This window comes from Phyllostomus discolor, chromosome 4 (assembly GCF_004126475.2).
Source record: "Phyllostomus discolor isolate MPI-MPIP mPhyDis1 chromosome 4, mPhyDis1.pri.v3, whole genome shotgun sequence".
NCBI lineage: Eukaryota > Metazoa > Chordata > Mammalia > Chiroptera > Phyllostomidae > Phyllostomus > Phyllostomus discolor.
The window spans coordinates 76,218,953-76,236,025 of NC_040906.2; the positions used below are offsets into that span (position 1 = coordinate 76,218,953).

At 36.3% G+C, this 17,073-nt stretch overlaps 1 protein-coding gene across 3 annotated transcripts in view; it reads right to left on the bottom strand.

Moving 5' to 3' along the window:
* Positions 1–17,073, bottom strand: part of ARHGAP15 (Rho GTPase activating protein 15) — a 626,777-nt gene that overhangs the window by 223,755 nt on the left and 385,949 nt on the right. For all 3 annotated transcript variants that reach the window (XM_036023540.1, XM_028509736.2, XM_036023541.1), the window contains exon 10: positions 10,380–10,478. In XM_036023540.1, the coding sequence (XP_035879433.1) occupies positions 10,380–10,478 (99 nt within the window). The remainder of the gene's footprint in view (positions 1–10,379; positions 10,479–17,073) is intronic.

Consider the following 17,073-nt stretch of genomic DNA (forward strand, 5'->3'; position numbering starts at 1 on the left):
TGGTATCCTGTCTTCATTAGCTTCATATTAAAAGATCTATATAGTTGACTATATATTTCTTATCTGAAATACTTCGACAGATTCTTTCAACTAAAACCATCATTAAAATACAAATTTCCTGAGATATACATAGAAAATAAACACTGAATCAACAAGGTGAGATGTTTACAGGGATGTAAACTAACACAGAACTATACCAACATGGTGTTCAAAGTCTGAGTTAAAAATGTGCTCAGCTTTCTGTGTGGTTATGGGGCCTGAGCTTGTGCTGCCCTAGTCTCAAGCATGTCATTTACAAGTCTTAGCTGCCACTCAATTACTTTATTAAAAACAGCAGGCTACTGGTGTTGAAACAATGCCTAATAGGATATGACTTCCTCTTATGAACTTGAGCAGAGAATCGATATTCTTTTAGCTGCTGTATGGTGAACTTAAATATAGTATCCAAAAATTGATGAGCATAAAATCTGTAAGAAAACATAACTTCAGATCTTTAGCATAGCTGCATATAGATGGAAAGAGTGATATCATTTACAAAAACATAATATACTGTCATCAGGAATGGCTTAAATGTTTAAAAAGCAGGGTTGCAAACCTCATTATTCTCTACACATCACACAGCTGCCTTCAACCAACAACCCTTGATCACTGATCTTTTCAGTCTCAACCATATGCAGATGTGGCAATCATGTGCAACTTTCCAATAATTTAAGCAATGTTGAATATAATTTATCCATTTATTCATCATTTATTGAGAATATATTATGAGCCACTGTTAAAAAATAAGAATAAATCCATGTTCTCCATATAAAGAGTACATGATATATTAAAGATAATATTTTAAATATTTTTTTCCATAAGCTGTGCTTTTACCCTAAATCTTAGGACATTTGTATTTCCTTAAAAGAAATATGCTTTTACATTTTGAGTCTACAGTCTACTACAATCTCTAGAACTCTTCCAGTGGTATCATTTCAGAGCTATTTTGGTCTTGCGCAGTTAATTTTTCTTCTCAAAGTGTCCTGCCCTTGATTTTTTGTTTGTTTGTTTTTTTGCTGAACTGAAAATAGGAAGTGGCTTGAAAAGTACAAAATTCAGCAAAAAGGAATAAAACCAGCAAGAAAGACTATTTTGACACTCCCCCCCAAATTTCTAACTCCAGAGCCTGTTAGAATATAAGATAAACTCCCATAGGATTTAGAAGAATCTCCAAGATGAAATTTTTTTTAAGGAAATGAGTAAATTACTCTAAAATATCCTACAGAGGAAAATATGCCATGTTCAATTACATAGACCAATGCAACTACTTCTCCTAGAATCTGCATGTCTTTTTTCACTATATATGTAGATTAATGATTAATGCTTAAGTCAGATGCACTTCATTTGAAAGTGTAAAAAATCCTTGGAAAGGACAATTTTTTTCTAGACATTTTAAAAGGGAAGCTTATTAATTAGGAAACCCACAAAAGAGTATAATGTTTTGGTCTCATTCATAGCTTCCTGAATTAATTTACTACTTCTTAATTTTCATAAACTTTCAAGCTCCAGGGAAATGTCCATGAAAATATAATGTATAGATACTTGTTCAATCAATAAACAACAGATTATTTTTACAAAATGGAGTGACATGCTTGTGAAACTTTTGGTAATTTATTATTAAAAAATCAATTGGTTCACATTATGTACTAAGAATTTTAAAAATTCTATTTAAAAACTACAAGTCCATTTTAGAATCCTAGGGTACCAAATATCTGAAAACCTCTGCATTATCATCATCATCATCATCATCATCATCATTATTAGCTCCTATTTATTGAAAACTTGAAATCTTTCCAAATACATAAAAAAAATTTGTAAACATTTGCTTCCAAGCTGAATTATCTTGCTTTCAGCCAAGATTATTTTTATGGTTGAACTATTAACTTTTGAATATAGGGGATTATAACAAGAAAACTCCCAGCCCCAGATCTCCTATAATGTAAATGACACCGTGATAAGATATTTTAGAGCATTGCATGTAGACATGTTGAGGTGTTGCATTATTTAAATTCTCCTTTCAAAATAAAAGGAGAATTAATAGCCTAGGGTACTGATTTTCAACTGGTATGCCTGAAGAATTTTTAAAACATTCAATACCTGACTCTTTTTTAATATATTTTATTGATTATGCTATTACAGTTGTCCCATTTTTTTCTCCCCTTTATTCCCCTCCACCCTGTAGCCCCACTCCCACTAGCATTCCCCTCCCCCACCTTAATTCATGTCCATAAGTCGTCCATATAAGTTCTTTGGTTTCTCCATTTCCTATACTATTCTTACCCTCCCCCTATCTATTTTGTACCTACCATTTATGCTTCTTATTCTCTGTACCTTTTTTTCCCATTCTCCTCCACTCCCTCCCACTCATAATCCTTGATGTGGTCTCCATTTCTGTAATTCTGTTCCTGTTCTAGTTGTTTGCTTAGGTTTTTTCTTTTCTTTCTTTTCTTTCTTTCTTTCTTTTTTTTTTTTTTTTTTAAGGCTTGGATGTTGACAGTTGTGAGTTTGTTGTCATTTTACTGTTGATATTTTTGGTCTTCTTTTTCTTAGATAAGTCTCTTTAACATTTCATAGTCAGGGACACTGACCTCTTTTCCCTTAGATTGTCAAAAAAAAAAAAAAAAAAAGCCAAGCCAAGCCAAGAAAACAGCCAACACGACAATAGCCATCCAGTATGAACGTACCAAAATTATACCAACTTTTTTGTTAGGTGGGCAAAAACATATTTTTGGTATGCCATAGAATTTTAGTAATTAGTTTATGTATGCCATGTCATGAAAAAAGTTGAAAATCGCTGGCCTAGGGTTTTAATTTTGGCACTGTTTCCTTCCAACTGACTCCAAAGGAAAAATATGTTAGGAACCTAAACTTTGGAATGGAGGTGGGAATGGGGGTGGAGGTTGGAAATTTGACTCAGGTTTTATCTGGGGAGAGACATTATTTATCCTTATGCATTCTGGCCTCAAAAGTGTGGGAAATCCGCCGAGTGATTTGACCAGAGCCACATGCTGGATGCATTAGATAGCCTTTCTGGTTGGTGAACTGTACTTTATTCCTATACTAACTTCGGTAATGTTTAAGCTTTCTCTTTGATAATAAGACTATTGTGTATTGCTAGGTATAGATAAACTCCATTAAATGTCACTAATAAGTACAGTGAATTAATTACTAACAATGTCTATACATGGAATTTGTAAAAATTCAATGTAAGCTTGCCATTCATGGCAAGATTTAACAAATACTTTCTTGAACAAGAATAAATTTCTCTGGAACAGGGGAGTAGGTACCAGGGACACCTCTGGCAGAGATGGTAACTGGTTCCACAGTCTGTCTTCTCTTCATTACAGACCTCACAAGTGCTCCTTTATCTATACTGGTTTTCTTAATTGTAAAACACAGCTTCCCCCCTCCCCTCCACCACTCTGTCCACCTTGTAATGCGTGATTTCTTTTGGTTGTTTTCTTCCAGTTTCTCTTTTATACTCTTGCTGGCTGTTTTCCTGTTTACTCTTTTGCGATTTTGTCTTCCCCTCTAGCCCTGAGTGTGGCTTTCTTACAGACACAGAGGTACCAGCCTGACTACCCCAAACAGCCAGTGGCAGCTTGGACCCCGCACAGCACTATCGCTGTCAGGGAGGGGGTTGCCATTGGGTTGCAGTGAAACAAAACCAAGCAAAGCCAAAAACCAAAATGCCAAAATACCGAGCCAGACTTAATTTTAACCCAGAAGTGAAAACTAAGGAAAATTCTCTGCAAACTTTCATAGAGACTCTCTGAGGATCATCTCTATTATAAATGCTTGTGGGTGCCTAACTTTAGGCATGAAAAGCAAGTACTTAAAAAAATAAAAGCAACACATAGGTCAGCGCCCTCAAAAACATTTTTGTTCAGTCCACAAATATTCTCTGGGGAAAAAGAAAAAGTGCTTATCTTGAACTCTTTATTTTTTTTGAGCATGTAATTTTTATCAGTTTGTTTTGTTTTTGTTACTTTTTCCCCCCACTCACTGCTTATAAAACTAGCAAGCAGAAGTCTCTCTGGAACAAGATAGAATCATAAAAGTTTTCAAGAATCTCGTCACAAACTAAACAGTACAAATTGCACATTCTTCATGGAAGTATCAGCCGTTAGTGCGTGCCTGGATCCAACTATAATAGATTATCCCAAAGTGGGAAAGAATGAACAGTACAAAATTAGCAGAACTGAGAGCAGAGCTTGTCTAGTGAAAGCAATATGATCTGCACTTTAGGGGCCTGGGTTCTCAGGCAATGGGAAAAGACTATGTAAAGTTTTATTTTTGCAAGTGAACACTTGGTAGGATCTCAAGAGGCAGATTGGTGCATTGAATTGCGTATGAGAAAAACTATATTAACAAGTATACTGCTTAGAATCTCTTGGCATAATAGCTACACTACAATTGTGCCTGTTATTTATGTAATAATATATACATGTACATTTCTTACCTAGTATAAAAATGCAACATATATAGTAAATATTTATATAATTATGTACATTCCATATTCTGAATTTTTATGAATCAGATTAGCATAGGTGTATAACCATGGCTTCTTACAATATTAACAAATATTTCCAAATTAATGTTAACATGGGAAAATATATTTTGTTTCTGATGTCATGGGCTGGTTAATGTGACATTCTCTCAAACTCCATGTAACAGCAGAAGAATTAGCAAAAAGAAACAGTTAAGGTATAGTAATAATTTTAGCCATCCTTTTTCCAAGATGCTATAATCTACCCAAAGATAACTAATTGTTCAAAGTAAACATTCCACTCTGACCACAAAAGGAATCCATTACACAAACATATAATTCACAGTCATTTTTAGTGGGTTGTAAACAGTTTGGAATGAGCATAAAATGGGACAAAAATCAAAGTGAGCATTTTGAAATGAAAAAGTGTTTGCTACAAAAGGTCAGTCCCTTTGCTTGGCAAACTATGTAGAAAAGCCTGGGAAAATGCTGATCACACAAGCAATGAGGGAATTTTAAAGCCAACAGCCTCCTTGTTTCTTTAAACAGACATCGGAACCTATAACTGGATCCTGTCAAACAAACGACAGCAAAAAAATATAACAGCTGCTAAGAAGTCAAGTTGAGAGATAAAGTTTTTGAGGCTAAGGACCTTCTCAGAAGCAGACTAAAGGTCTTTCTTAAATTTTTAAGCAAGGTTATGGATCCCAGGGTGGCTTTTAGGCACCAAGTCAAATATGTAACTTTGTGTATTATTCTTGTCATAGCATTTTGTGTTCCAGAAAAACAAATAAGAAGACAAACTTGTTGATTAGCATCTGCTGAGGCACTCTACAGAGTAGCTTATAGCTGGAATCATCCAATTTGAAAAACTTGGTATCATTTATTTTTTATTGCAATTTAAAAAATAACATAAAATATACCACCTTAACCATTTTTAAGTGTACAGTTCGGAAACATAGAGTACATTCACATTGTTGTGCAATGGATCTCTAGGTGTCATTTTAATGTTGTTAAATTGTTTGAGGGCAAATTAACCAGAACTGAAAATCATGAAAGAAGAATGAGTTGTTAAATCATATTTAAAAGGTTGAATGCTGATCCAAATAAAATAAAATTATTTTAAAAAGTGGTCTTACTCATTTACCAAAAAAAATATATTAGATGCATAAAAATACATTTAAGGTAGAAATATGCTCACTTATTTGGTCAACTCCATCATTTCATAAAAGAAGTTTTCTACAATGTCTGGTGGTGTTAGGCAGAAAAAGATTGGCTTACCACTTCAGGAATATCTTTTTGGGAGTCTCACACTGAGTGACTCCTTACATTTTATTGCCACAATGTGTCAAGAAAAAATAACCTGGGAAATAAGGCTAAACTAATCTTCTCCTGGTCTTAATAGGAGACAAAAACCAGACAAGTATGTGTTTATTATTTAGCCTTTTTCACGTCATTGAAGTTTTTAAAATAAAAATTATATATATCTAAGGTATATAACATGATGATTTGATATGATTACTATAGTCAAGGTAGTTAACATGTCATTTCTCCACCCGGCTCCCATGTGTGTGTGTGATGAGAAAATCTGAATTTTTCTCCCTTGGCATCTTTCTATCATTCAACATAGCACTAACTGTGGTCCTTGTGTCTGTCCATTAGACCTCTGAGCCTATCCATCCTATATAAACTCAGCTTCATGCCCTTTGGCCAACATCTCTCCCCATTTCCCTCACTTGCAGTTAAGTCCTTTGAAAGCAAACATCTCCTAGAATAAAAATATATAATTGTAGTGGTTATTCTTTGTTCTTGTATGTTCTTGTCTTTCATAGCAGTTATCACAGTTTGTGCTTTGTGTGTGTGTGTGTGTCCCCTTTTGTTTAACATGTATTTTGTTCATATTCTCAGCTGGTAGTATAGAACAGTGATTTTTCAATTGGTGTGCCACAGGACTTTTTAAAACATGCAACACCTAACTATTTTGTCAGGGGCACTGACCTCTTTTCCCTAAGGTTGTCAAATTAAAAAAAAAATGAAAACAGCCAACAGAACAATAGTTATCTGGTGTGAATAAATCAAAATTGTACCTATTTTTGTCAGATTGGCAAAAAATAATATATTTTCTGATATGCCATTGATTTTTTGTAATTAGTTTATGCGTGCCATGAGATGAAAAGGTTAAAAATCACTGGTATAGAGAATGGCACATAGAGAATACTAAATAACGTGCAGTGATGCAATGGACACCTGTTACTTAGTGCCTGTTACTTCATTCAACCACTCTTTATTGAATGCTTACAACGTGTCACATATTATGTATGTATGGCTTTTTTCAAATAATGGAACTTCACAGAGTTGTTAGTTACATGCTTTGATAAAAAGAACTGTGGATTAAGGTCCTAATACTAATTACACCAGTTTATACTATATACTTTGTTTACTTCCCATCTAGTCTCTTATCTCTAAGAGATACAAAAGGCCCAATTTTTAAGTAAGCTACATCTATACACTTTTGAAGCCACCCTAAACTATACAAAGTATGCATAAAATAGTGAAAAATGGACATCTCACTGTTTAGATTATGTGCCATTTGTATGTCACAATGCCTATAGCTACGTGCTTGTTCCTCTAGACCTCTAAAAAAGGGTAGGTCAGATAGTCTCTTGCTTTTGGTCAGTTTACCACATGTATTGAGTATTAGCTGAAAAATAATTTGATGTTTTCACAGAAAATTCTTTGGAAGAAAGAACATAAATTGAATTTTCCATTGTCCACTTATGATATCCCATATATGTGGTCTGCCACTGTAAAGGCAAGACAAGAGAGAAGGAGCCACTTGGAAGAGCCCTGAAGACTAACACGCTCCTTTACAGTTTGTCCTCCAAGTTTTGTGTGTATTTTCTGGGCTGAGCAGGCAGTGTCAGAAACCAGAAAAGTGATTTTAATCCAATTATAATAGTTGGTAAGGAAGAAAATGCTCTGGTGAGTCAGAGGAATGAAGAAAACTAAATCAAGATAAGGAAACATACTAAACAAGTTATTCGCTAAATTGGTTTACATTGGGCTCACTAAAAGATTTTCTTAAGGGCATGTCCAAGAGATGCAAAATTTAAAATGTAACTAATACCACCTTACCAGGAATGCATCTTGTGCCAAGCACTGGGTAGAGTTTCCCTGGGGAGACCACAGAGCATGAGCAGTTTGCTTCTGCCACATGCAAGTAACTAATTGAATGAAAGAATTAATGAAAGGATGGATGGATGGATGGATGGATGGATGGATGGATGAATTAATGAATAAATGGTGAGATTTGGTTTCCGGACATTGTTTCATTTGAAATAAAACATTTAAGGAGCATTTTAAAAAATACAGTTACAGTTTATAGATTTTTTTAAGCCTAAGAAATAATCTTAGCAAAAGATAGAAAGGAAACAAATCTTTTTTTTTAAAATAACAGCCGATGTACTGCTGTAGTGAATATTGAGGCCATTTCCCTAAGACTGTGAGAGTAAACACACAGTTTTCATTAAATGTGCCTTTCCCATAACTGGTCCATAAACATTTCCCATGACTCTGCAGTTGAGTATCTTGGCTGAAAGAGGATCTGGCCATTAGAAAGAGGGCTCTAGATATGCAGAGTCCCAGCCGTGCCGAGAGACTTGGCACCTTTCTGTGCTACTTCCTAATACCAACCCCAGCATAAAATGTCATCAGAAGCCTGCATAAACATTGGACTTAGATTCACATAAATTATTTCTGTCCTAAGGTGCTTTATGCCAGAATTTAGTAAAAACAGCACTTTGAGTAAATAGAATTGGCGTATAAATGTAAGAATATTAATCCAACAAAATGATCATAGAAAAATATAATCAAAAGTACACACTTGTAAATCTTGCAATAATGTGAGAGGTTTATCTTGTGCTTCTGAGTTTTTATCGAACATTTCCAAAGAGTTCCTTTAAGCTGACGCTGCCAAAGTGCTTTGAATTATCAGTTTCTTTGTGGAACTGTGCTCTTTGAGTTTCATTAAAATGCTTAGAAATTATTTTAATAATCATGTGTGATTAGTGCCTGTTTAGTGCTGTATCTACAAATTCATTTTAAGAGTAAACACCAGGACAATGAAATATAATGCCAGATATGGTTACTCCTGTCAGCAAAAACATTGTCTTATTTTATTAAAAACTCCCACAAAATGCCATGAACAAAGGATGCAGTTTCTATTTACAGGCATTTCTACTGTATGATATTGTGCTATCTGCATACCACAAGGCTTTATGTAGCAGAATTTTCATCTTGCCTGGGGTATGTACATGAATAGAGAGATACAGAGTCCTTTTTCATATGTGCACACATCTCATTATGTACAGCTTCCCCCAAAGTCCTATTTGGATTTTTGCTCTAATATAACAGAGCTCACATCGTCAGTACTATTTATAAGTGAATGAAGATTTCTTAAAAGTGATAATTTACCTATTGACAATAATAACATTATAACATTTCCAGTGATCCATTTTGGCTTTAAGTACTTATTAAATAATATTTATTCCTCAAATATGTACTTATAAAATTAAATGAGATTGCAACATGCAGTAAAAATACATTTCTCTCTCAACTCGAATTGACTCCATTCCTCACAGACATCTCTCCTTGTGCTCATTCTGCTTTTACTGTTTTCTCCTCTCGCTGTGAACTCTCTGCTCTTGTCTCTGATGAGTTGATAAGCGTTCCTCCAAAGCCACTCCCTTTATCCACTTTCCCTACCCACTCATCCCCTTCTTGTTATTCTCCATTCCCTACTGATATGGGAATAATAGGATCCCAAGGCTATCCTTACAGTATAATTAAAGTATGAATTTCCAGGAGTTGGAAATTGCAGACCATTTTTATTATGCTTCTATAATAAAGCCAGGTAACACTGAGAGAATTAAAATAGCTTTGCCCTAGCAGATAACTTGGTAAAGATTTTTTCTCCTTGCTTCTATTGTTTTAAGAGATCGGGAGCTGAAAATGTGAATAGATTCAACAATTCTTTTTCTGAAAACACCTCTGTCTTTTACATGATATATATCCCCCTAGATCCTGGGAATATGTTGTAAACTTGTAACAGATGGTGATGAAGCTTCATATTTTTATATAATACATATTTTTTTTTACATTCTTCACCTATTGTATGTATCTTCCAGGGAAAATGACCTTGAATGAATGAAGTCATAATCTGAAGGAAAAACACCTCACAGACAGACTAGCATGGAAATGATGAGTCAATTGGGTTTTGTTTTGTTCCCCTCAGTAAGATGAGATAATTTCAGATGAAAAACTGAATGTTGAAATAGAAGGATCAAAGTTCATCTTAACATTGGAGGTGCATCTGTTAATTGTTCCAGGAAAACCAGTTAGCCGTATTCTGATTGAAGAGAAACACGTGGAAGATAGAATATCACTGTTTGCAAGTGGAAATGCTATTTGCTTCACTTGGGTAATGTTGGGGGCTTACCAAAAATTGTTCTGGCACATCTACCAGCACGAATGTTAGGAGGGTTCTAACACTCTGAGTGCTGATATTTTATGAATGTTTTATCACTGGCTTGAAAACAAGAAGTTTGCAATTGAATCAACAACATGTCAGACAGACAAAATATTAAAAAAAAGAACATTAGTGGGAATTACTGATGTCCCTATTGTAAAAACAAACTGAAGTTAATAAGAAACTTGATCCTCTTAACCGATTAACAAAAGTCAGGTTTTAATTGCATGGCTTCCCAGACAAATCGAGTGGTGCTGTGAACTTAGCACTGGTGGTGCAGAGGGTGGCGTAAGGGGAGAAACTGCTGCATATTCAGTTACCCACCTCTTTTTTCGACAGCTTCAATGCATTGCTTTACGAACCGTGGAACTGTGGAATTTTCACGTTCACACACTGTGTGCAGATGAGAGCCAAAAATTTGATCTGCAAAAGAAACAAAGATGAGCTTCATTAAAATCCAAGCTTGCGTTGTTCTTTAATTTGATTTTGTTTCCATATCCACTGCATGATGAAACCTGCATCTTGCATAGGAATCAATTTTTTGCTTTAATTCCAAAATGTCTACTGCACACATACAAAGACCATAACTCTTTCCTTCGTGGAACAGGTCTCCAGCCTAAGAGAAAGAAAATTAACACTCTGCCATTGATTACGCAGGGGTGACTGAGTACATTATCGTCTCTCTGGGCTTAACTTTGCTATCTACAAAATAATGACAAGGAATTAAGTAAACTTCTACAAAATAATTAATCTTAGTGAATAGATATCTTGAATGTTTAAAAAAACATTCAATGATCACCAAAATTACGATTTTTGTCAGTATACTTAGAAGAGTCATTCTGTGGCTCAAAGATGTTTGACAAGGCAAGATCCAGGAGACTTAACTTTGAAGAGAATTTCTAAACTTTTCTCCTGCCTGAAATGCCCTTCCTCTTCTCTAATCTAAGTATCCCGTTTCCTTAGGGCTCAACTCAGACTCAGTTTCTATACGAACTCAATCCTTCCCCTCTCTGCTTTGTGCCTCCAGTAGCATTGGTTTTTTCGAAACCTAGTTCCTCAGGATGTTAATAGGTGATGTGGGAAAAAGTGCTGTGATCAAAAGGGTTTAGCATATTGGGTTAAACAAAGCTAAACAGGTTTCTTTTGTGTATGTTTATTTTAGAGCTTGTGATATGCCTGTGTGCCCTGGGAATCTCCATGAGGGGCGTGAGGACACACCATTTCTCACACTTATTTGAATAAGATCCTTTTATTCAAAGGGCATCTCTCTAGACTAATGTTTCTGAGAATACTCTATGTGAAATCCTAGCCTAGCCCTCTCATTTAGAACATGATTCATGCTACATTGCATTGTGAATTTATATTTGTAATGCGTGATATATATTTTCTCAAAGTAGATTCTGAGTGCCTATATCATCTTTGTGTTCTTATAGTCACCAGTGCTTTGCACAGGATCTGGCCCACAAGATTCACCCCCAGGGTTTTAAATTTGTGGTGAAATATACACAACACAAGTTTACCATTTCACCATTTTCACATGTATAGTTCAGTGGCATTAAGTGTATGAATCCTGTTGTGCAACTACCACCACAAATTCATTTCCAAAACTTTTATAAACAGTATAAGTGTTTATTCCTGATAATAAAACAGATATTTAGTACTTTCAAAGGCTTCCCATCTTGTTCAAAATGAAACCCAATTTTCTATTACCACTTCCAAGGCAGCACATGACCAGACCTTCTACCAATTAATTGCTTTCATTTGCTTCCTTTTATCCCTCTCCCCCACATTCTTGCCTGAAGCCTCTCTGCCCACATTGCCGATCCTTGTCCACACTTCTGCCTCTGAACTTTGCACTGACTTCCTCTGCAGGGAATCCATGGCTCTAGGCCTCTGATCAAACATCACCTTCTGACTGTAGCCTTTCCTACCCATCTTTAAAAAAAATGGCGACCACTGCCAACAGATATTCTACATGTCACTTCCCTGCCTTACTTATGTGAGAGCACTTCTCTCCACCTGGCATATTACACTGAAGTGTTTACTGGTTAGTTGCTTCCCTTGCTTAGAATGTGCAACTCAGGAGAGTCAGACTATACCTGTTTCTTTCATTACTGGATCCTCAGTAACTGGACAGTGTTTGGCATATACTAGAAGTTCAATAAACATTTATTGAACAATGGACTGCAAGACATCATCTGAATCATCAGTGGAGGCTTTCAATAAACTTAAAAATTATTTGTAGCAGAATTGAGGAGAAAATATAAAGTGCCACACAATAGAAAGCTAAATAATTTATTATTACAAAAGGATAGTCATAATGGAGTGTGATGAGACTTCAGGGATGTCATGATTTTTATCCATTTGTTAGAAAAATTGGTGACTCAAATTTGGGACAACCCAGCAGAGAGGGAACAATTAAGGCTAAAGCACTAATAATAATGCACTGTAATATGAAAATGTGTGCTTTCATTCAGGAGACAAAAAGAAGATAAATTCAAAACACCTCACCAAGTGTAGAGAGTAGAAAATAATCATGGGTGTTTGCTTTGAATACTTGGTTAAATATCAGAGATATATTCAAATTAGTGAGCTACCATCATAAGAAAGAATGACATAAAGTATTTTAGAAAAATAACCCAGAACTACAGACACAGTAATTTACTCTGGATTTATAGTCAGAAAGAATTGTTATAAACTATAAAACCCTTTAATGAAAATAATAATTCAAATCAATTTCACAAATATTTATTACCTTCTATCTTTATAGCAATGAGGTACATATATTAGATTGTAAAAAATAATCAAGAAGTTCATAATCTTAGAAGAGCTAATATAAGTCAAATAATGCTCAAAACAGAATATAAGAGATGTCAGAAAAGATACTAAATGCTAAGAAAGGCATCCTATAGTACAGGTCCTTTTGTGACATTTAGTGCAGATATGGATTATGTGTGGTGAGGAGTGGGAGACATTTGTGAGGTTAAGAGTCACTTACAAAAAAATAGATTCCTGCAAGAAGTGTATATTAAAATCTGGAGACATTTCCTTTCATTAGGTAGATACAGAAAGACATGAAAGCATTCTAGGGCATTAACTCTTTGATTTATTTAGTTATTTGCAGAAGAAAATCCTGAGTGCCTACTGTGTGCCAGGAGCTAGGAAAAGTATTGGTAATGTAAAAACCGAGACCCATTACCTGTGCTCTCAAAGTTTCTTGCCTAGTAGGGCAGTGTATAAACAAACTGGTAGAAACACTTCATCATGAAAACTTCTCTAACTGGGGAAGCACAGATGCAACGGGAGGATGTGGCGGGACACTGGACCAGCGTTGAGCATCTGTGGAAGACTCCCAGAGAAGAGCTGAATCCTTAAGAGTAAGGAAGACTGAAACTGGAGAGTCAAGAGAGGGGACAAAGGGCACTTGGGGAAGGTGGGGGAAGGGAAAACAAACACATCAGTGATGGGAAGAATGATCGGATGAATGTATTGTGCTGAGGGGAATATTCACTCTTCCTTGTGTAGAGAAATTTTGATGTGTTAGGCTTTAAAAGGTGATAAAACATTGTGTTATGAATGATGTTAAACACTAAGTCAGGTAGGTTAAATTATTTGAGAGCATGCAGATACCATTGATTTCTTAAATACATGCTTCTCTCTTCCAACTTCTTTCTCATGTTTAGAGTCCACTTGTAAGACAGAAGCTGGAAGTGTTCTCCAATGACTCCTGCTTCTCTTACCGGTTTGGGCGATTAGATAGTTTTGGTCAGTGAAACACCAGGGGAAGTGACTTGGGGAGCTACAAGAGAAGACTTTTTTCCCTGATAAAAGGAGAGGGGTGTGGAAAGACACACTTTTTCTTTTTTTCTTCTGCTTTGAACATCACTGTGAAATCATGTGATGTTTGGGGCTACCTCAGCAACCTTGTCTCTGTGAGGCAACAAAAGTGTAAACAAAAGATAGAATGATAAAAAAAGACCTAAATTTACAAAAAAATCTGAGACTTCAGTGACATTGTTGAACTTTCAATCCAATCCTAAAACACTTTCTCTAGGCTTTTTGTTGTATAAGATAATATAAGTCATTTTTAACAGGGTATTCTATCACCTGCAACAAAGAGGCTCATAATCAAATCTGGAGCACAAATCATGCAGCAGATTGGATATGAGGGGATTAGAGGCTATTGTGATCACCTGGGAAAGATGTTGTGGAGACCAGAATCAGGAGACAGAGGTGTGGTAAACTTAATCATTGCTTACAATTCTCATGTTCTCTCAATTACATTTATACATTTAAATCATTTGCCATGTGACTGTGGCAAAACTCACTAGAGTGAGTAGCATTTTATTTCCTCCACTTCTCTGATGCTAGGCTTAGCCATGTGTCTTGCTTTGGACAATGTAGTGTGAGTAGAAATGACAATGTGTCAGTTCCTGTCTGAGGCCTTAAGACGCAATACAGATGTTCTGCTCTCCTGCTTGCTTCTCTGTTGTGGCCGAGACAAGAGCTTCCCTGGGTAGCTACTGGCCCTTCAGTCTGGGCTCTACAATAAATATGTGCGACACAGAACAGAAGCCAACCATCAATGATGAGGCAAAGCCAGTCAGACCTACAGCTCAAAGCAGGGCTGTCCAGTCTAAACTATCTGACCCATGGACACATGGGAAAAATGCTTTTTGCTGTATGCCACTGAGATTTTGTGTTTATTCATTATTCAGCAATAGCTAACTGACAAAAATGACAACAGGTGACTTCTGACGATCTAAGCAATGTTGTGAGGATAAAAACAGTTGATAGAATGTGGAAACTGACACTGGAAAGCAAAAAATAGAGAAAAAATGATTCTGAACTTGCTAAGAATGTAGAATTATACATCAGTTTAGATTCAACTATAAGGAAGAGCCTCAAGGGAAGCTGCTCTCACCTTAAAATTTAAACTTATTATGCCTCACCTAATACCAAGACACTTCCTATTCTGTATTCTCTCCAGATCAATTCAGTTCTATCGAATTCAAGTCAGTGGATATTTCTTGAACACCTACCACATGCTGGGAGTTGTGAAGGAAGCAAAGAGTCATTCATTCATTAACTATCTATTACATGCCCACTATGAGCCAGCCACTGTGCCCCCGCCTGAAAATGCAATGATGCATGAAGCATGATCTCCTACAGTCTATGGGGGAAGAATAACTCTCACAACACTTATAATGTGATTAGTTCTATCGCAAGGGTATGTTATAATGATGCAGATTTATTGTGCCCTTACACTAAGCCAAGCAAAGTTCAAAGTACTTCGTGTATGACTTATTTAATCTTTATACTAATTCTGAAGCATAAGAACATTGAGTCTTTTGTCTATAGCTACAAAGCATCAGTCTCTATGAATATATGTATATTCTCTATATGTACATATCTATCTACATCTATATCATCTGTATCTATATCTATACATCTATATCTTTATCTATATATCTATATCTATACCTGTATGGAGAGAGAGAGGGCCCCAAACTAAGATCATGGAGAAAAGAGGTGATTCATGGGATTTGTTTGAAGGAGATCAAGATGCAGAAACCTAAGGGTTTGGAGAATAGTGAGACTGATATTTAGAAATTAACACATTTTAGATGCAGCAGGTTGGTGATGGGAGATAAAGGTGAAAATTTCTCATTGGATTTTGGCAATATTCAAAGGCTGTGATGACCCCAAAGAAAATGGCTTTAGTAGAAGAATGAAACTGAAAAGCAGATGTCTGTGGTCAAAATTTGAAAAGAAGGTAAGGATGAAGAGACAGCAAAGACTCCTTTAAGAAATTTTGTAGTGTAAATTAATTATACAGAATGACTGGACTTGTGGAAGGATTTTGACTTGGGGTGAAGAGCATAGAATTTCAATTCCTGGGGAGTTTATATTGCCATGGTGTTCTGAGGGGTGAGGTGCAATACTGCAGGCTATTTTCTGTTGCTCTAATGGGGGAGGTGCATTACTGCCACTTACTGGGGGGTCCAGGCAAGTGCAGGCAATCCCTTGCAGGGAAAAACTATCCTTTCCTTATTGCTAATAACACCCTGGTGAGAAAGGAGCCAAGATTTATTGAATTTTACATTAGACAGAAGGGAGATGTTTGCTTTTGCTAGTTACCAGAAGAGTCAAAATTTTTCTTCTCACTTCTAGACTCTCTTTAACCTGGCTACATTCACCCAGGAAGATACAGCTCTGGCGTCTAAGGACTTAGCTTTCTAGCTGGGTTGTCGTGTGGCCCAAGCTGAGCCAGTGCCTTTCTCCATACAAAAAAAGATTCAGAATTAGTATGCTGCAGACTGATGTAGGTAGCACCAGGGGTTTGAATTGTAATGCTGCCTGCACTCAGACATTGGAGGCCAGGGGCAGCCATTTGGGGAGAGGACCCTGTGCAATGGGTGAATGGACAAAAGAACTAATCTGCAGAAACAGGTGAATAAAACACATAAACCTCAACTCTGACTTTCTCATGCCTAACTCCAAGTACCATATATCTTTGCTGTGAGGTGCATTAGAAATTAGAGTGAATTTTTGTTTAGTGCAACCAAGTACACTTGACTACAACACATGCAAAGCATTGTCTGTAATGTTTGAAAAGACAGATTACAATCACAACGGAAAGGGCCAGGCTTGGCAAGAGAGCTCTGAGAGATCTACTGTCATAGATGGCACTGGTTAGAAAACTACGGTGGACGACTGACTGGTGGTGTTTCTGGCCCCATAACTATTCTTTTCTCTGGTAAGAATACCTGATTTTCCTTTGGGGTTGACACCTTTCCCATTTTGCTGCAGTTTCTTTGGAGTAGTGCTGACTCCACCACCTCCAGCTGTGGGGATGAACGTGTATTTTCTCTCCTTGGCCACTGTAATTGGTTCAGACATAAACACTTGGTCCAGGTAGATCTGTCAAGCAAAACCTAGTGCTACTGGGAAAGAGGGACCCTCTTTCTAGAGGTGTTGCTAAGTATGAGGATGTGAGTTTGAGGTTCCATAAGTT